This window comes from Lutjanus erythropterus, chromosome 8 (genome assembly GCF_056507025.1).
Source record: "Lutjanus erythropterus isolate fLutEry1 chromosome 8, fLutEry1.hap2, whole genome shotgun sequence".
Classification (NCBI taxonomy): domain Eukaryota; kingdom Metazoa; phylum Chordata; class Actinopteri; order Lutjaniformes; family Lutjanidae; genus Lutjanus; species Lutjanus erythropterus.
This window is the reverse complement of record NC_139324.1, coordinates 24,156,718-24,177,896: the sequence shown is the minus strand read 5'-3', so window position 1 is coordinate 24,177,896 and position 21,179 is coordinate 24,156,718. Positions and strand designations below refer to the sequence as shown.

Here is a 21,179-nt window from a genome sequence, read left to right as displayed (position 1 = left end):
AAACAATACCTCACTTATACTGTATAGTACTATGCATCATCCCCGTTTGTATGTTTGGTAACAACTCTACTACAAACTATCATTAGTGACTCCTGTGAAAGAGATGCTTCAAGTATACAAGACTGACAGACTGTGGAAAGAATGACAGCAGGTACATGGGAGTGGCTATAGAAAAATCCCCACAGCTGTTTTATTTGTTGTTACTGCAATCCTGCTTGACATAGGGTGTGTGCTTGTGAATGTTGTTATGTAGTCTTGGGAGATCTGATCTGCCATTCGTCTGGAGATTTCTAAATGCAAGGCCAGATGCTTGTATGGCTGTGAGAATGCGCTCTACCAAACCTTCATTTCTTATATTTCTTCAAGGACATACCTCACCAGACATGATGTCACCACCCCAATACAGAGGGCTGCCTTTAGGATCATGGATAGTGTCTGAATTTTAGAGTAATTGTTGTCCTCAGTCTCCATTAAGTGACATGTTTGAGACTGACTCTGTGCTATGACTCTTAGCATTACAGCTACATTTGGGCCTCTGTGTTTGACTGGGGATTCACATAAACTCAAGATAAACCAGCCAAAATTCCAGACATGCTGACTTTGGACCAGCAGATATATTCTGCACTCCAGGAGTGGTGGACTCAGAACACCCCAGGTCCTTTGCAAAATGAGGTACTTCATTCAAAACTATACAATAATTAGTAAAAACCAAACATTGTTACCATATGGCACACACACACGGTTCATATGATCTGATTTTGTCTGAAGCAGTTACACACTAATGTCTAAAACACGTTTAACATTTTGTAAAAACATAAAATAGTCTAGGATTTTTAGAGATGTTATGAGGATTAAACACATGAATATGTGGATCAAACGCAACACAAAAACAGTGCTGCACACTGAAAATCAAAACAGAGCATATTTTAAATATCACATAGACACAGTAACAACATCTGTAGTCAAAAAGGAAAGCATGAATCACACTCAGGCTCTGGGCTACACTGTACTATTTTTAGAGGGAAATTGTTTTTTCACCTGTGCTCATGTTGGAATGTCCAAATTACTGTTGAAACATCTGCTGAGGTTGGCTTGAACTTTCTGTTCTCTCCACTGTCGATCCACAGTTTAAATAGATAAAACAGATAAATTCTGTCCTCATCTTTATTCACATCCTCCATTTGTGTTGAAGACAGGTACACTCACCTGTTCCCTTTTTATACTTCTCATGTCTGACTGTTGAGTTTACAGTTAAGCACCTGAGTGTCTGTACACCTGATGGCCATGTTTGACTCATCATTTTAGTTGTGTGGTATTTTGAAAGGCGTGGCTTTGAAAGGGCAGAGAAGTGTTTGGTCTTTTGCAAAAGGTGCGAGGCTGAAAATGTGCAGATCTTGGCTGAGGTTTTGCTGCTTGCGTGTCAGGTTTCACTTGTTAGGGAATTTTCCAATGTTAGGTATCATATGAAGGCCCTGGAGTCATCCAGAGGCCTGCATCAACTTCCAACAGATAATGGGTGCTTTTCATTACGTTGAATTTTGCCTCCTCGTCTCCTCTTTCCTTCATCAACCCGCAAGTCGTTTCCCCTTCGCCATGATGAGGGATTTTCCAGTTGCTTAAATGCACCTGGAGGAGACGAGGAGCTAGGAGCGAGGAGAGAGGAGGCTTCTGGAGGAGCTCACAGCAAGGATACACCGGTGTATCCTACGCGGAAGTCTTTTATCAATGAAAGGGTGTGCCGTGTAAATGATGCACTCCACGCTATCCTGAACACAATGAAATCATTTTAATTACGCAGTTCATTCTCACAGTTACATGATGAAACGCAATATCATGCACCGTCAGCCTGTGCGTGATGTGTCTGGCACTTTAAGATATAAAAGTGACTAACTTTTTTTTTTTTTTGAGTTATCGTCAAACAACACAAACCCATGCATATATATGATGATTTAAAAGAAAGTTTAAATGATCCACATATTTAAAACAAATTACAAAATTAAAGACTACTGTGAGTTTTTAGAAATTGTTCATAGGTAAAAGCTTCTATGGGCATTCAGCTGCAGTCCCTTTGACAGCTAATACAGCTGTGCAACACGTCATCAGTAATCGACGTCGCTTCGGACTGACGCTGTGGAAGGAGGAGACGAGGAGACCAGTTTACCGAATGAAAAGCACCCATACTCTTTCTCTTCTAGACAGCAGACACAGCTTTCCTCTCCTTTCAGATAAAGAAAGGAACAACCTGATAGTCTAACTATGGTGATGATAACACTGACCCTAAGCTTATGGGAGTTAACGCTGTGGTCAGATGTTTTGTCTTCATACTTCTCATATTTGGATTTGCAGAGCAATAGTCTAACTTCAGTTGCTGTAGATGTGTTGTGATATGTTGTGCTTATTTGGGCATAGGTTCATCATGACCTTATCTGTGAATGTTTGAAGACTATCCAGTAGGACTGAAACTCCAGAACTGAACAGAAGATGAGGACAGAGTGTGTACTGATTATTTCTTCATTATCCTTGGCCAAGTATTATTAAATCAGTTTCAGCATAAGACATACTCCTCCTTTTGATGTACGGGGAAAAAGATTAAATCCATGACATCATTAACTGTGTGCTATTTTTAATTTTAGCATGAAAGCCATTGTAAAAAACTAATCACTTAGCCTGTAGAGTACTGCATTGTGCTTTGTCCACTGGAAGGGCACCATGCCAAGTTTCGCCCCCCAGAAAGGCACGCAGGAGACAGTTTGCCAGATTTTGTCCACTGGAAGGGCACCCCAGAGGAAACTTTACCAGGTTTCTTCCACCGAAAGGGACATTTTGGAATTCACCCCCCTGGCCACCCCAACCTACTTCCCTCTCCTTGAGTCCACCAGTGCCCTCCACTATGATGGTTGACTTCAGCAAACAAGCTTTTGAGAATGCTGCCATTATCTACATGAAACTGCAAACTGTTATTTCATTTTCATTTGATATGAGCTGACATAAGAGTATCTCAAATTCAAAAGACTCAGTTTGCATTTTCATTTTTAAGGTGTACAGTGTCTGCCAAAATGTTAATGCAAGGCCCATTTTACATTCAATTTCAGGATTATACTTGTCAGTACACTGAAAATGCACAAAAGTCCACTGACAAATATTTTTCAAACACAAAAAAGAAAATGAAAACATTTAATGCCTCTCACAAACAGTGCAGTGAGCAAAGTCGAGCAATATAATGGGCCTCATAAAGAAACAAGAACAAATTTATTGTTAAGTGGTTTATTTTCTTTTATGCTATGCTATATTGTTTATGATCAAGTTTGTCTGTGCGTTTTGAGTCCTAAATTTATTCATGTAGTCTAACGATATCAATTTAAATGGTCAAGCCTGTCTCCAGGGGAACATCAATAACAGGTGTGGTCTGGTCCCAAATGTCCCACACTGTTTGACAGGCATTGTTGTAATGACCTTTATTTTAGGCTTACAAAAAAATATGGTGGGCGGCACAGTGGTTAGCACTCACAGCAAGAAGGTCCTGAGTTCTCCCCAGCTGGGGCAGGGCCTTTCTGTGTGGAGTTTGCATGTTCTCCCGTGTCTGCGTGGGTTCTCTCTGGGTTCTCCGGCTTCCTCCCACAGTCCAAAGACATGCATGCTAGGTTAATTGGCCGTAGGTGTGAATGTGAGTGTGAGTGGTTGTCTGTCTATGTGTCAGCCCTCCGATGAACTGGCGACTTGTCCGGGGTGAACCCTGCCTCTCAGTCCAGTATTGTGGTCTTGGGCTTGCTGTCTTGAGGAAGGCCCACAGGCTCAAGATGAGTGAGCCAAACCAGGGAGCAGGAAAGGTCATAATGAATGCAGTGCAGACATACACATACAGCAGGCAGAAGTGTTGCAGAGAATACATGGATCAAAAACCAGGTAAGTAAACAGGCCAAGCAAACAAACCAGCAGGAAGCAGACAGAAGGTGAATCAAGGCCAGGCAGAGAGTCAGGTATCCAGTGGAGAGGTGAGTAGATTCACAGGAACACAGAGGCAGGGAAACTGGAAAACTCAACATCATCAGAGTGAAACACTAAACAGTCACAGTGACAGGCAGACAGAAACCAGGACCAAGGCAGAGCTCATGATAAGGGACAGAAGGCCAGATTTCAGATGAGGTGGGTGAGTCAGAAACAGGCAGGGTTAGCAACAGGGAAACAGCCTGAGAGTGAGTGCTGGTACTTAAGAGCAATCTGGCCATGTGTGACCTGATGAGCTGCAGCTGTGTGCACAGGTGAGTGGCGTTGGGCTGAAGAGGCGTTAGTGGCCTGCAGGCAGAGTGGAGCACACGTGGGGTGAATGGAAAAGTACTGAGAGAGCTGGGGAACTGAGCAATGCAGAGCTGTGACAACCAGTGTAGAATCTGGTTGATCTCCTGCCCACCTGAGTTCAGTTAAAGCCCCATGCCAGTTTGCCCATTATTTTGCTATAGTTTGCTCTCATCCTTATGGTCCATTTTCATTAATTAAGATTTGGTAGTTCAGTTAAAAGCAACTGGGGTACTTTTTGTTTTTTTCTGATTATTTTGTGTAAGTTCTTTCTGTCAGAAGTGAGGCTAGGCACCCATGGTGAGGTCCCTTCACTTTTGCATGAGAGTAAATGCACTAGACTGCACCATTTTTGTTGTGAGGATTGCTGTGATGTTTGCCGTGTGCACCTGTGGTGTGGTTGCATCCCTGGATACTCAGTGTAGTCTGCCTCTCCACAGGTGACCCCTGCTTAGTTTCTTTAGTTTTGGGTTACTTTATGTTGGACTGAGTTTCATATTGTACTATTCACTGATTTTAGAATTTATATTGAGGCTTTTTTTCTTTTTTTTAGAGTGAATTGTAATAATAAATAATCTTAATTACCTTCATTTTCAGTTATTTTTGTCTATTAATCTTTTCTCCTTTGCAGCTGTTCCAGTCCCTGCTTGTTTGCTTTAATTGTTTTGCTCATTACAAATAAAATATTTGCTTTAATCGTGAAAACACATCTCTGCCTCCTCAGAAATGACCCTGTGTGCTTTACTATCTGCTTTCTAAATCGTATTCAAGGTTCTTTAAAGGATTTCCTGGTCCTGTGGGAAATTCCCCACATGGTGGTGTTCGACGTTTTCTATATTCTCCCCTTAATGACACAATCCTCTTGCCACACTAACATTAGCTGTTGTTTCATGGTACCTTATGAGCTATTACACATTTTAACCTGATATATGACCCAGTGTGCCTGCAGATTTTCATTATCCATTGTCTTTTCTGTCACTGACATTTAAGCTTCCCAGCCTGAGTGACATCAGAAGAAAATGGCTGCCATGTGAATGTGAAGTTTCCTGAACAAATACTTTGATATGGGGAAGGACATGTAACTTTATATGGTATTGTTGGTGTTAATTATGTTAGTTAAATCTTATGAATGTGGGCTGAAGTATACACAGCATTCATCACACCACACGTCAACTACATTATCTGTGCCTGTGTGTGAAGCAAAGTGGCTTTTCAGGCCTCCATCAGGTTAGTTCAATTCAACTTTAATTTGTATAGTGCCAAATTATAACAAAGTTATCTCGGGGCACTCTTCAAATAGAGCAGGTCTAGACTGTACAAAAAGTCAGTTGTTCCCATTAAGGGCAAGCACTATGGTGAGAAAAAAAATCCTTTTAACAGGCAGAAACCTCAAGTGGAGGTTCTTGAAGATATGCGTCAAGTAAGTATTTACTAAGCTGGCTTCCTGAAACTGTGTGGCATAATAAACTGACAATAAACATAAAAACTAATAAACCAGCAGCAGATGACTGTGGTGTTGTTAAAGGCAAGTAGTGAACAAGGGAATTAGCAAAGAAGCTTATTCTGAGCTCAGCAAGGGCTTGGTATAGAAGGAGGAAGACCTTAAAATAAATTTGACAGAAAGCCAGTGCAGACCAGCTAAAACTAGACATATGTGTTCTTTCCTCTTGTCTCTGGGTAGTAGCTGACTTGCAGAGTTTTGAATGAGTGGAGGTTGTTTTACAGTGAATAACTTTAACACTGGTCTAAACAGTGGGCCCAGAGGCAAACAGAAGTTTATGACAACACTGAGCAATGCTCGCCCTTTGCACATGAAGTGCGGTGGTGGCTTCCTGGGGGCGCCACCTTCACAGCGGTCAAACTGAAAAAGGGGCAGAGGCTGCTTAAAGAGGGGTTGAACATAGTAAAGAAGCAATGGTCAAATTAAAGTAATTAAACTACTTGGATCAATATGCAAATATGAATGAGGTTAAACTACTCCACAACACTGGACTTACACAATCCCACAATCTATATTCTCAAAGTGTGTAACCGTTTTGTTGAAATACCTGAAAGTCTGACAACAACAGTATAACTGTGGCATCCCCCTTTGACATTTTTATTCCGGGCTGTAATAACTGTTTTTGTGTGCCACTTTCACGTTAAGTTGACTTAATATTATGTATATATGATGCAGAACGTTCATTGAATGAGTAGGTGTCTGTTTATGAGTTGTAAGAGTGAGTGTGTATTTTCGGAGCAGTGGGCTTTTGTTTTCTTGATAACGGGCTTGGCTTTACATTGACAGACAACTGGCATTTATAAACCGCTGACCAACTTAGTGTAGGATGGATTTCATCTTTGTCTCATCTTTTATTCCTGCAGCCTGCATGAGCTTTCCAGAGTCTGGGGAGGAGGGGGGAAACAACTTGCTTTAACCATAGACACTAAACATAGACACTAAATAGGATTTCAATATATTTAATATACAGTGTATGGCTTGAACTCACTATCTGAATTGAAGTACTAATTTTTGCACATGCAATTGCTATGTATTGCTCCTTTGATTTAAAAACATACTTAAACTATGAGAATCACCAAAATGAAATTTAAAATAAGTTGTCTTTCCTGTGATATTTTTGTTTTGACGTCATCCTGCTTTGCACATACATCACTCTTTCCTTACTGTGTAGGCTGTGTGATTGTTACTGATAAAGGTGAACAAAAAATTATCTTCTTATTAGGAAAAACAGCCAAGTGTTACTTGGTGTAATAGAGACAAACATTCTACAACATCCTCTACAATGTCAAAGACACACACACACACACACACACACACACACACACACACACACACACACACACACACACACACACACAGCACATACTGACGTGCGTACAGGCAACATTCAGTTCCTGTATGGAACCATACGTGGGTGTATGGGGTGTCTGACCAAGTTCAATCTTCATACTTCACATGCATGTCAGCAACAGGGTCATACACAGAAATGCAAGTTGTGATTATTGTGTTTATCATATAATTCGGCTGTAGTTAAGAAGTGAGGAGTTTAAATCAAGAGACAGCGACAAAACAGATGCATGATGATACTCACTTCCGGTAAGTGTGGCTACTATATTGATCATACTGTATATAGGTCACCAATATTAATCAGACTGCGGGTTTACCAAAGGATGTGAGCTTTTTTTTTATGATGCTTATTACAACCGCATGTTTGTTTAATTTGGAGCTTGTGACATATTTTGAGTAACCTCATTTTGTTGGTCTGTGACTTATATTTATTGCTGCCCATCTTTGCCAGGAAAAAAAATATCTCAGTGAGGCTTTCCTAATAAGATAAAGTGTAAATTAATGGGGAAAAATACCAATTACAAATGCCGTACATTTACATTCTGAGCTAACCACATTATATACACACATAAACATGATGTTTACAATAAAATTATCTTTGATTCAAGGTGTAATGGATGTGCTTTCAAAGTATTTGGAAACCTTGAGGACCTTTTGTCTGATATGTTGCACGTTCTGCATTTTCTCACCAGCAGGTAAAATTAATCTACGCCTTCACTCTGACAATGACTGTGAAATACATTTGAAATTTTAGGAAATGTGTTTACTCACTTTCTTCTCAAGAGTTAGATGATGATGATGCTGATACTACTACTACTACTACTACCACTACTACTGCTACTACTACTACCACTACTACTACTACTACTACTACTACTAATACTAATAATAATAATCTTTATTTATAGAAGAAGCTGTAAAAACATGTTGTAAAAGAAACAAAAAAACAATTTGGTGTATAAAAACCAATACAGTACAAAAAGCAAGAGGAAAATAAAAACAAAAACAAAAAAAAATAAATAAAAAAAGTTCAAATACTCTGTCCCCCTTAGTTTTCGGCCGGCCCTGTGGAACAGACAACGAGGGAGCAAGGTCATGAAGACCCTAAAGGTCACCACTAAAATCTTAAAATCTAAAATCTAAAGACAGGTGTTACCTAGTGAGTTTAAGAAGTGCTTGCAGGGGGATTTTGTTTCCTCTGGATAGAGCTGAACAAGCAGTTTCCCACTGTTTACGGTCTTTATGCCAAGCTAAGCAAACCCCATGCTGGCTGTAGCTTTGTATTCAACATCAAAGTTTCTCAAAATGCCCTCCTCGGCTGATGTGTCAAACTGCGTCCTCCTAACAAGCATCTGTCAGGTTAGGAATGAAAACGTATAGAAAGCTGCTGGTTGCATGGCAGCTTGTGAGTGTCATGGGTTAAAGTTAGCAATATAAAACCGTTTAACTTTAAATTATGTTGCACTAAAATTTTAAACCAGCTTAAAATTTTAAAGGATTTCATTTAAACCTCTCTTTAAAAATCAGTTTAGTTTTCACTCTAAAGCTGGTTTAAATTTATTTCTGTTGCAGCAAAACTTTAAACTCCAATCTAAGATGTGATCCAGTATTATCTTACACTAACAGGTTTAACTTATAAAATAGCTGCCCTTTTGATATGGATCAATAAAAATAATTCTCTGCTGAGCCATCATGAGGAGGTTAACCACTGTAGGCTAATCATCTGTTAGGCTAACCATGCAACGCAATGTTGTTGTTTTTTTAATTTGTTTTTTTTTTTTTTTACCTTTTAGCTAGCTATCTAGCTAGCAAACAATATAACACTTTTTTTTCTTTTTGAGATAGCTAACAAATGATATAACTTTTTAAACTTTTAAGTGAGTTGGCAAATATAATGTTTTTCTTTATAGGTAGTGAGCAAATAATGTAACTTTTTTCTGTTTTAGTTAGCTAGCTAATGGTATAACTTTTTAAACTTTTAAGTTAGTTAGCAAGCAATATAATGTTTTTGTTTTTTTATAGGTAGTGAGCAAATAATGTAAGTAAATAATTCCTTTTAGCTAACAAAGACAATGTAACATTATGTGAAGAAAAACAAATCAGCTTGAAGTATGCCCCCCCCCCCTTATGCTTACAGTTGCCAACAGCACTCAGACTTAATATTTAAATATAAATATTTATTAATTAATTTAAATAACTAAACTTGGATTTACTAAATAGGGATTAGCTTCAAATTGTGCAACAGAGCTCTGCTTAACTTTAAATTTAGATCCACACATTTTAAACCCAGTTTTGTTCTTATTAGAACTAATTTTAGATAAAAATGAATCTCTGTGGGCGGCACGGTGGTGCAGTGGTTAGCACTGCCACCCCACAGCAATAAGGTCCTGAGTTCATGTTCTCCCCGTGTCTGCGTGGGTTCTCTACGGGTTCTCCGGCTTCCTCCCACAATCCAAAGACATGCATGCATTAATTGGTGACTCTAAATTGCCCGTAGGTGTGAATGTGAGCATGAGTGGTTGTCTATGTGTCAGCCCTGCAATGAACTGGCGACTTGTCCAGGGTGAACTCCGCCTCTCGCCCAATGTCAGCTGGGATAGGCTCCAGCAGCCCGTGACCCTTACGGAATAAGCGGTTACAGAAAATGAATGAATAAATGAATGAATGAAAAATGGATCACCTCGTCAGACCTAGGGGAGCAGATAAGGTGATCTCACTTATCTGTGAATAGGTGAATTCAAGGAATTTAACCGCCGTTATAAGATAAAATATAAATCTTAATCAAGTTAATTTTCCTGATGATCATTTGCAGGCTGGCTCCATAAATTTGCACTCAGTCATCAAAACCTTTAGAAACCCTGTTCAAAATACATGACATGAGAGTGCCATAAAACTTCTCATCTAACTCTCACCAAGAAAATGCATCAACACATTTCCTGAATGTGTTTAGGAGCCTATGTTTAATTGTGGTGTTGTGTAATGGTGACAGCATGGTTACAGTGGAAATCTAATCAATTTAATCTGATATTTCTACCACAGAAGGAAACATTTCAGAGGCGGTGGGCAGCAGAGTGGTCCTGCCCTGTGTTAACAAGTCAGTCAGCAATCTCACTCAGCTGACATGGAAAAAGGACGGGGTCACGCAGCTCACTTTACTTGTGCCGACACTCTTATACATCAGTCTGGAAGCTCACCAGCTCAACATAAATATGTCGCTGTCAGAGAGCCAACAGTATGCACTGATCATAAAGAGAGCCCAGACAAATCATACAGGGAACTACACCTGTGAGATCAGCAGAACCAATGGAAATCTAGCACAGAAGTGGGAACTCATAATTACAGGTGAGCTTCTGAGTCCTAAATTATAAGATCAGACAGAACTTAACTAATCCCTGTGGCAAATGAAAAGGAAATAGGATGTTAAAAAAGAACAGAGTAAATGTAATTAAAGATAAGAACCAACAATTACTGTGCTATTGTTACCACTGTATATAATACCTGCATGACTAGTGCACACATTGGATTATCAACACAGGTGAAATTCAAACACACTCACTCATCCATAGACAGAAAAGAGCTCGACCACACAACTACAGCTGCACAGGCACTGATGTTACACTGTAAAAAAAATGGAATCAACTAATCTTTTCTCATTAACTTAGCATAAATGTTTTAAAAAGTTAAAAGTTTTAAAGTTTTTTAAGTTTTAAATGTGATATCTGTGATATATTTACTAGAATAAATCATAAAATGACCACGATACATCATCAGAGGTCAGGGAAACATGTTCAATTGAAATATTCACTTTTCTGACTTTTGACCTTTGAAATCTCTATTCTAGGCTGGAACAGCTTTTTGTTTGCCTGTTTCGAGTTAATTAAAGCTCAAATTAATGCTGAATGTTTACCAAATGAGTTAGTACAAAAAACAACAAGTGCAACATTGCAAACTAACAATAACAACAAATGCTGTCAGATTGGTTTAACAAAGCAGTTCTGAATTAAGTATCAACTCGCTGAGAATAAATAGCCTTAATGTTGATCTCAGGAAACAACGGGAAATTAATTGGTGTGTGGCATTATTTTTTTAAAGCTTCTACAAGGAACTTTTAGATTTTGTTGAATTTCCAGCGCTCCTGTGTACAAAAGCAATAGTGTTTCCATCACCATAACCACAAAATATAAAGTTAAAAATAAAATTATCTAAATAAAAATCCCCTTTTGCTTTTTAAAGCCCCTTTCTTTTCTTTTCTTTTTAACTGGCTAACCTACCACTCAGTGTATCTTTGCCTGGGGAAATGTAAACACAGGCTAGTTTAATTTGATTTCAAGGAGAATGCGACCCAGTGGCAGCCAGGAAGAATAAGTGTAATGAAACAGACAGTGTTGTCACAGATGGCCTTGTTTGCTCACATAGGTCATATAAAAGCATCAGTATTAAACTGAGACTGTTTAAGGAAGGATTTATTACTCTCTTCACTAGAATTTCTAAAAAGTCTCAAAAATGTGGAACTTGCACAGTGTAACTACTCGTCATGATGGTTTGTGCTCAGACTTTTTTGAGAGACCACAGGCAACAACACCACAACTTCCTTTTTGAAACATGCAATCACACTTGGAGCTTAACTGCATGTTAGACTCATCATAAGTTTAATACTCTTTTTTTTTTCTTTTTCCAGATCATGTGTCAGGTGAAAACTGGCATATGATAGCGATTGGTGTGGCAGTGCCTTGTGTATGTTTCCTGATCCTTATAATTGCTTTGGCCACGATGCACAGAGTCTGCAAAGGGTGTGCAGAGTAAGTTGCATTTGCCTCCAGTCATTCTTTAACACGATTGTATGCTCATGAAGATGTGTGACTGTCATTAAACTGCTAGGAAATAATCAAAATTCCACTCTCTTTTACAGAAATAGGGGTCATTCTCCAACAGCAGAAATGGTAAATATAATTATCAACTCAATTCAGAACTTTTATGCGGGCTGTGGATTTAGAAGGACAGTAGTTCAGTGAATTCTGTTAACATGTTTTGCAAAGACGCTAAGATCAAACTAAGCTGCAGCAACTGTAAGCCAAAATCTTAACTTTTTTGATTTTTGTTCTATTTCTTTTTCTTTCCAACTGCAGGAGCAAACTGAACATATTTATGATAACTGCCTGGAAATAAATGCTCGTCAACAACATGGCTATACTCAACGTAACAAACCCACGGCTTCATAAGAAGTGCAGTCACAAAATTTAGGTCGGGAAAGGTGTGAAACTGCCAACAACACTTCCTAGGAACAAAATCCCCATGTTTTTTTCACATCCTCTGTTGAAATTTCTTTAACTGCTCTGTTCTTTATGTAATGCAGAGCATCTTTGCTCAAGGGTCCAGTGTGTAAGATTTATGGGGATCTATTGGCACAATATGACAGAAACGGAGTATAATATTCATACGTATATATATTCATTAGTGTATAATCACCTGAAAATACTTTTTTCATTAACTCAGAATGAGCTGCTTATATCTACAGAGGGAGGAGGTGACTGTTGGATCGGAGCATGCACTGAAACAATGACCTCCTAGCATTTGTGGTCTGTTGGCCTCCCACTCACTGTTCCTTCCTTTCTCCACTGTTCATCAACAAACAGTGACAGACAGAGTACATCGTGTAGACAGACACACACAAACGTAGCAAGTGGAGGCGTCTTCATTTTGAATGAAAGATAAAAGCAATGTGCACTCTCCATCTAGTTTTAACTATTTATTTAAAAAGTGAAGTATTTGGGCTGATAGAGATGTATTATGAAAGAAATACAATTACAGTTTCAAGCACTTTCCAAGCACCTGTCAGACCTTGAAAATATTAAATTAAAATTCTAATGTTTTCAAAAGACCTGTGTCAGGTCCTCAGGAGTGTTCAATGAAACCACTTTCAATGCCTGTGCCTGTGCTTTTCCATGCCAATGTTTCCATGCTTTCAGTTCAGGTTTTGTTTTATATGCCAAGTTTTATTTTTGATTAAAAAAATTAATCATATATCTATATACTGTATGCATAGATATACAGTATATATCTACTAAACACAGGAAGCAGCAGTCTCGATCAGGGCGATACATGTGACCTGTCAGATGTTCAAGATTAAAAACTGCTAACCTAAAAATGCAGTTGTTTTTTTTTCCATTTAGTGAGAAACGCCTTCTGAATAAATGGCAGTTACGCAGCTAGCAGTCATGAGGGTGGAATATGTTTATCATCATTTTACCTTCAGTTGAGTTTTTCACCATAGACCTACTGATTTTGGATATAATCATATGTGAAATGACATTTGCTCCACATCAGTCATTAAGATTTGGAATGAAATTCAACTATGAAATATCAAAACAGCAAAAAGTAAACTGCTGCTTTAAAAGTAACTCACTGTCAGTCAGGAAACTGAATATCAACTGTGATAAAATTAACAATGAGGAGGCTTCAAAGGCAAAGAGAACAGACGACCAGTGAAGATTCAAGATTCAAAAGTGGTTATATCCAGCAGAGCTCAGAGGCAAGCAGTCAGAGCAGCTCCAGAGAGTGTATTTTCATAGGAGTGGAGTCAGTGAACTCCTACTTTCTATTTGAACCCAGTACTCCTTTATGAACTCACCTGACCCTTCGCTAAGCCCTGCCCTCCTTAGTTACTGCTATGTCTGCAAAACTTTCCATTTTCACACTGCATAAATGCAGCACAGTGATAACGGTGGCAGATATAACATCGAAACTGGGGGTAATTATCAAAACACGAGGCCTTTGAATCCTTAGAGACGTAAACAAAAGCAGATTCTCATTTCTAGCTGATGACAATGGATTTTGTCGGCTAAACTAATGACTCACGAGCAGATTTTATTAGTGTAGCTGGCTGATTGTAAGCTACTACTAACTCCTCGACCGAAAAGTCAGTTTTAATGTTAAAATCTGAAACGTTTTAAAACAAGAACTCTGTGAAAGTGTCAAAGCTGACGCCGTAAGTTGAAATGTCTCTAAACATTAAAGGGGTAGTTCACTCCAAAATGAAAATTTAGTCATTATCTAATCACCCTCATAATAACTGTAGGTCGGGTTTAGTTTTTTAGCCAAGAATACACTGCTGAGGTTTCACAGAAAAACAGCATTGCAGAATTGAAGTGAATGGTGACCAGTTTTCAAATACATGTATATATAATGATAATAATAATAATAATAATAATAATAATAATAATGATGATGATGAGGCTGTTCAGTCAGACGGTGACAGATCATACGCTGAACTTGGCATCTCATCTGCTGCAGTGAAGGTCAAGCTACATGCAGCATGCGCTGATTCTATTAGTTTATTCAAGTTTATTTTGTTTATTCAAGGACAGCGTGCAATGACATTGATTATTTATATGAAAAGAAAACATGATTGCATCAGAATTAGTGAAATTTCATTTCTATCTGTAGTTCCACACATAACAAGCAGACGCAATAAATAAAATATGAAATGCAATACAGTATGCAGTAAATGCAGGTGCCTTACATAGTAAAAACAGCAAGTTAACACTGCGCAGCGCAAGTACAACATGAAATACATAATCACTACATTTGTTAAGTGTCTGAGTTACCAATATCAAGCAGTCTTGTTAGGCTGATACCAAGATGATATACAATACAGAATATGAGACAAGATCACGGCATTCAGATATAGCTGAGTGTCTAAGGTCAACAACAAGTTTCTGATGTGAAGAAAGTTGGCAGTGTTATGCTTCAGGTCATCACATGTCTTTTTTTTTTAAATGTTTACAGATATTTGAACTCTTCAACATATTTTGTCAGAGATATTGGGATGTTCATTTTGATTTTGTTTGTTTGAGAGGTACAAAGAGCAGCGGTCCCAGGTCCATTTCAGAACACTGGAAGAGAGTTTAAAATCTGACAGCTAAGACACAAGTACAGAGTGATTTAAAGTATCAAAGCCTTTATGGAGGTCCAAGAAAACAGCAGCTAACACCCCTCAGTTGTCAAGACTAGCTTTGCATCATAACGTTGATTAATGTTGAAATGGCAATCTTCGGTCTCAGTAATTATTAATACCAACAGATAATACACTGAACTGTTTTTTGCCCCCCTCAGTTGTTAAAATCAAGTTAGCGCCCATGGTAACGAGCAAACTGAACTTCATAGGTAAATGCCCCTTTAAAGGACAGGGTCAGATTGTTTATCTAAATACAGGAGCCAGATTCTTCCTGTTTCTTGTTTTCTTTGAGATGAGAGACTTTTTCCATTCCCATAACTCATAGAGCTGTCTTTAAAAACAGTGCATATTTCTGTTTCCATGTGACCAGGCTTGTGACCAGGCTTGTGACCAGGCTTGTGACAGCTGCTTCTAACATCCACTTGGTCATGAAGTCTGCTCTGCTACACACTTACTGTTGGTGCATATTTGTTGAGTCCATACAAAACATACTAGGCCTATATAAGTCCTGAATCCTTGGAATATTGTGTGTGAAACGAGGCAAAACTATATTAGCACTACTGACAAAACAAAACTTCAGATAAAGTATCAAGGGTTATGTGTTTAGTATGCAGTCTGTTAATATATTTAAATACTTGAGGCATTTGTACTTTTTATCCAACTTTAATTAAAATACAGTTGAAAAGGCAAACCAGAAGCTCAAGATTGCAGATATAAATATAACTAAAACAACTGAAATGTTTAACATCAAAAGGCACATAATACACACATGTAGTAGTTTTCAAAACAAAAACTTTTATGAAAAATTACAACAAATATGAAAACAACCGAGGCACTATAGGCAAAAGAGAAAAGAAGAGAAGAAGAAGAAATGTGTACTATAAACAGCTACTGTAATCACACAATAGAGTGTAATAATTATTTAAAATAAATTATTTAAATGTTACGATGTAAAAGAGACGCTGCCACATATTAACCCCATGAACCTCAATACTTTTTTTCTGACTGGTTTGATTCTTGTATCTGTATAAATAAATTGTCCTTGCCTTGCTTTATTTACAGTAGGTGAACAGAAACCAGCTGTAGACGTCATGTTACTGTTGAACCGACAAACTGACCATTTCAGTAGAGAAGCACAGATTGTGTTGTGTTTTGTTATCAAAATAAACATCTTCTATAATGATATGTTGTCAAATGAATGGAGATTTTAATTTTTACAACAACATTTGTGCTACTTGTGTGTGTGCAAAGCAAGACAGTAAAACAGTGCGTGAGATAGACAGAGGACTGATGAGGCACTTTCTTCTTAATGATTTTGGGGAGATTATATTGTTTTTGTTTTGTTTCAAACAGGGCAGGGACATGCAACATGCAGGAAACAGCTATGGGCTGGAATGCAATGCAATGAAGCTTTAGCAAATAGTGCGCATGTTTTTCTTTTTTTTTTTTTTTTAAGATTTTTTTTTTTTTGGCTTTATTTTTGATAGTGACAGGTGAAGATTTGACAGACAACCAGGCGGAGACAGAAGATAACACACAGCAGATGGGCTGCAGGCAGGAATTGAAAACAGCGGCCGCTGCAGAAGACTGACAGCCTCAGAACATGGGGCTCACGCTCTACTAACTGAGCTATAGGGACACCCCATATGGTGTGCATGTTCTACTAGGTAGCTACAAATCTGCTTAGATAAGGCAGATTTCTCAGTCTTTGCGCCCTGAAGTTTAATTAGCATATTTGAACTGTGGGATTCAAGAGTCCCTGTGGGGATTTTGACCACAAGTAGTGCTACACTGTAATGTTTTGATGAGGTTTGTTAAGGAAATCAAGGATAAGAATATTCGTCACTTTCTTTCTTTAGTTTTATGTGTACATGTGTACAGTTGTGAATACAACAAGAACAAATGCAACAGATGTCTATGAATTAAGCCCTAAGAGAGTTAGTGTGCTGGCTTGAGGTTTGTATTAGAGCTCAACTGATATAATGGCCAACCGATATTATTGGCCCAATATTATTGGCCCGATACTGGGTAACATAGCTATACTGGTCTATATCTGTGTCAGTATACATACAATAGGTATGCATATCCATTTATGTTTGTCTGTTGGTTTTACAAACATTTAAATGACTTTTAACAGTTTTGGAGATAGAGGGTTTCATCAAAACCACATCAACAACAACAGAGTCTCTTTCCAGAAATCATGACCTGGTTACTCAAGATAATCCACAGAACACGTTGTGAGAAGTTTTCATGGATGAATTACTTTTTTTCTACTAGAAAGAAACATGAAATCTAAATCAAATTTTTCACAAAAGGTCTATGGATTATGTTGAGTAACCGGGTCATGATTTCTCGAAAGAAACACTGCTGTTGAATTTTTCAAATGTATTTTTTGGTGCAAGCAGAATGACATCTAGTCCCATTATATTCAAACGAAGGAAGACATCTCTACAGCCAATGTCTCTAAAACTCTGCAACTCTTACCAAAATAATCTAGATGGGTAAATAGCACTATAAGACAGAGTGTACTGTCCCTTTAAAAATACTGATGAAAGTTAATCGTTTCAATTATTTAATGTCACTTTGGACAATAAAGTTTATTGTTAAACTGTAAGGAATTATGGCTCTGTTACATAAATGTTTAATAAGCGCCTTGTTATATCACTGCAAAAACGTGTTTTTCTATGTTTATTCTGTATAAAGAATATCAGCTGATATCTCAATATTGATATTTTTTTACTCCCTAATTTTAGGATCAGCTTTGGCTGAAAATCTGGATTAGTCACACTCTGGGTTGTATTCACTGTCTCACCAGGTTGAAGATGATTAAAGAAGATTGTTCCAGGAGAATCAGTATCTACCTTTTACCAATCGCTCAGAATGGGACGAAGAACACTTAACATACAGATTTCAGGTTTACTTTTGTAAAAATCAAACAAACAAGTGTGACTACATCTAAGTAGGATGAATTTGACTAAATACGAGTAAAACATCTAATCTCTGGACTAAGACTAATCTAATCTAAAAATTAAAATAGATAAAAAAATATATGTAGGAATGATGGAAACAGATCAGTCCACCACTTTAATTGCTATGACATTTTGTACACACATTTATGGTCCCCAGAGGATAAACTTTAATGCCTCTAGTGATCCTCAGATTTTCCTCTAGCGTCCCCATTAGATTAGCAGTTTTGGTCCTGTGTGAAATGTCTTGACTATTTTGTTACATATTGGATGGATTGCAGCAATTCAAGATCATATGATAACTTTTCAGCAAGGACTACCAGGATGTCCAAGTTTCAATAAAGCAGTGAAAAACTGCTCTTCACCTTCATATCAATCTTCTGCACCATGGATCAACACAAGTTTTAGTGTAGACATTCATGGTCCCCAGATGATGTATCCTACCAAGTTTAGTGGTCCCCTAGTTTCCTGTAGTGCTGCTGCTCCTGTAGCAGGATTACATTTTATCTTCAGAATGTCTTGACAATAATTAGATTGGTTTATATATAAAGACTTAGGGCCCTATCTTACACACATCGCAAAAGTTTTGCTATCATACCACCATTGCAAGTGCTATTTTTGCCACGTCTGCAAGATAGCAAATGCACTTGTGCCTGGTCTGTGCAGCTGTGGACGGGAGGTCTAAACATTGAAGGCAACACGAAGCTGTGGCCTGGCACGTTTGCTATCATGTGCTTGGCGCACTGGCGTAAAAACCACTTGTGCTTTAGACCAGCCAAAAGCTGGCTGAAGCACAAAGTCTGTGGTCTTTCAGCACAAGCTAGCACCCAGCGGGTTTGGCTGAAACACACACGTCTTCACAATCACAAAACACCTTCATTTATGGTCATTCTCTTCCTCACACGGGAGTGTGGATTAGTAAAGTGTCATATTTTCCTTCACCAATAAACTGTATATATTGAAGTTAAAAGCGTGTGCATGTCTCTCGCACTTGGCTGAGGTGCACAGAAATCTCCACAATCACAGAAAACTTTTCATTGATGTTAAATGGCTGTGCGCACGTGTGGGATGAGGAAGAAGAATGAATACACTTTAGAATAACCAGTGGTGGACAGTAACGAAGTACATTTACTTGAATATTGTATATTTTTGGAGCATCTGTATTTTACTTGAGTATTTGTTTTTTGGAAATTTATGACTTTCACTCTATCTATATTGTAGTTTTGACTCCACTACATTTCTAGGAATTTTGTCGTTACTTGTTACTTTAGGCTGAGCACAGCTTTGAAGTCAGCTGTTGCTGTTTTTTCTTTTCTAAAATGCAACTGGCCACACGCCGTGTTCCTCACAGAAGGAAACCAATCAGTACACGGTGTAAAAGTGGACATATGTCATCCAAGCGTGCTCTGTAACAAGTGCAAGCAAGCTTTCCCTCTTTCATTCAAACAAAACTCGGTAATGGTGATGGCAGGAGACAAAGCTAAATTAAATCTCAAGATATTATTATAATTAGAAAAAGAGAAATATTTCCAGGTAGGCTTTTAATGATGGATTGTTTTTTTATCAGGGTGAAAAATACAGCATAATTCATGTATATACTGCCCCTGAAGCCAGAAAGAAATCTCAGTTATTTAACAGACTGTTTGTTGGCTTCAATCTAATTATATGCAGCGATTTTAATATTTATGTCAGAAAATGACAATAGCCGTCTTTTTTGTTTTTGATTGCATTTCTGTGCTGAGGTTTTTATAGGTGTTTCTACAGGCTTTGTGTAGCATCATGGTTCCACAACCAAGTCAGTGCATCACCAGGTGGATTCAGAGAGTAACAAGGTTCTGTAAAAGCATCGTGAAAACAATACAGCATATTAGAAAATGTACTTTGGAATTTGTACTTTTGAATACCTAAGTATTTTTAAAAGCATGTACTCTAGTAATTTTAACTCAAGTAAAATTTTTACTGAGCAATTTTCACTTGTAGTTGAGTAATATTTGATCAGGAGTATCTATATTTTGACTTAAATACTGGGGTTGAGTAGTTTGTCCACCACTGGAAATAACATCATGAAAACCAAAAACATTCAACATGTTGAACATTGTGACTGATTCTGTTATATATGAAGACTAGTAGGATCATACAGGAACAAGACTTTATATCCATTATAGAATCTTTTTCTGCAGCACTTGTAGCTTGAACTTCATTTTGACCTTCAATGAACTTGCACATCATTAAACCCTATTTTTGCTGACTCAGTCAGGTTACCCATATACTGAAGAATTTACAACACAACAAGTGAGTAACACTGGTGTTGGAAAGATAAAAGCCTTCTCCACGCGACTTCACTGATATTGTCTTCACAATAAATAACTTCATCAAGGAACCAAAATAAAGAAGTACATATGATAAGTAATCCGGCAGGGCTATGGAAAGAATTATTATATTTTCCCTGCCATTTTTGCCTTCATGTGACGTACAAGATGACCTAGTAGTAACAGAATAAGTAATGCTCAATGGTTTCAGAAGTTCAGTAGTGAATGTGCATGTTTGTACCTTCAAAGCATTGAGCATAGTATCACATGCTAAATGCAGACTGTCGATTTAAATGGACGTATAAATGAAATCAGCTGGGGAGTTTAAAGTATACATATATATGTATATGTATATGTGTATATATATATATGTATGTATACACACACAAACACACACTGTATACATATATTTATATACATTTGTACATGTGTTTCCTCTACATGTTAGAGGTTGTCAAATATGTTTCTTTCTTCTTGTCCATCAGTGTGTTTACATGCACTTAAGTAACAAACAAAACCAGATTTTATGACAAATACATGCCAATGAAAGTATCTCTGCAACAGCACAGCAGGTTTTTTTAAAAAAAGGAAGGATCATTAATTTACATTCTCAAAATAAATCAAGTTAAAGTCTAACTAAAACTGAAGTTGACATCAAGTAATAAAGAAAAACTAAAATCCAAAACACAGTGAAGGGGCCAAATTTGATTACTGACATGCTGCAGGCTGACTTCAGTAGATTTACATGCTGTGACCACATCAATACAGCATGTGTAAACTTGTCTCCAATTTTTGCATTCCTGATTTCT

The 21,179-nt window shown here is 37.8% G+C and overlaps 1 protein-coding gene across 1 annotated transcript; it reads left to right on the top strand.

Annotated features, from left to right (window-relative positions):
- The first annotated feature begins 7,497 nt into the window (after positions 1 to 7,497).
- Positions 7,498 to 12,179, top strand: LOC146322864 (uncharacterized). The gene is made up of 3 exons (XM_084724976.1): positions 7,498 to 7,836; positions 10,181 to 10,483; positions 11,820 to 12,179. The coding sequence occupies exons 1-3, from the start codon at positions 7,716 to 7,718 to the stop codon at positions 11,942 to 11,944; spliced, it is 549 nt and encodes a 182-aa protein (XP_084581102.1). The 5' UTR covers positions 7,498 to 7,715; the 3' UTR covers positions 11,945 to 12,179.
- The last annotated feature ends 9,000 nt before the right edge of the window (positions 12,180 to 21,179 follow it).

What these genes read in the sequence shown, in the direction of transcription:
- LOC146322864 (XM_084724976.1), top strand. Translation starts at nt 7,716, where the DNA reads ATGATGTTTACAATAAAATTATCTTTGATTCAAGGTGTAATGGATGTG. An exon ending in CTGCATTTTCTCACCAGCAG is followed by an intron (nt 7,837 to 10,180) that starts GTAAAATTAATC and finishes TTTCTACCACAG; the next exon opens with AAGGAAACATTTCAGAGGCG. An exon ending in GTGGGAACTCATAATTACAG is followed by an intron (nt 10,484 to 11,819) that starts GTGAGCTTCTGA and finishes TTCTTTTTCCAG; the next exon opens with ATCATGTGTCAGGTGAAAAC.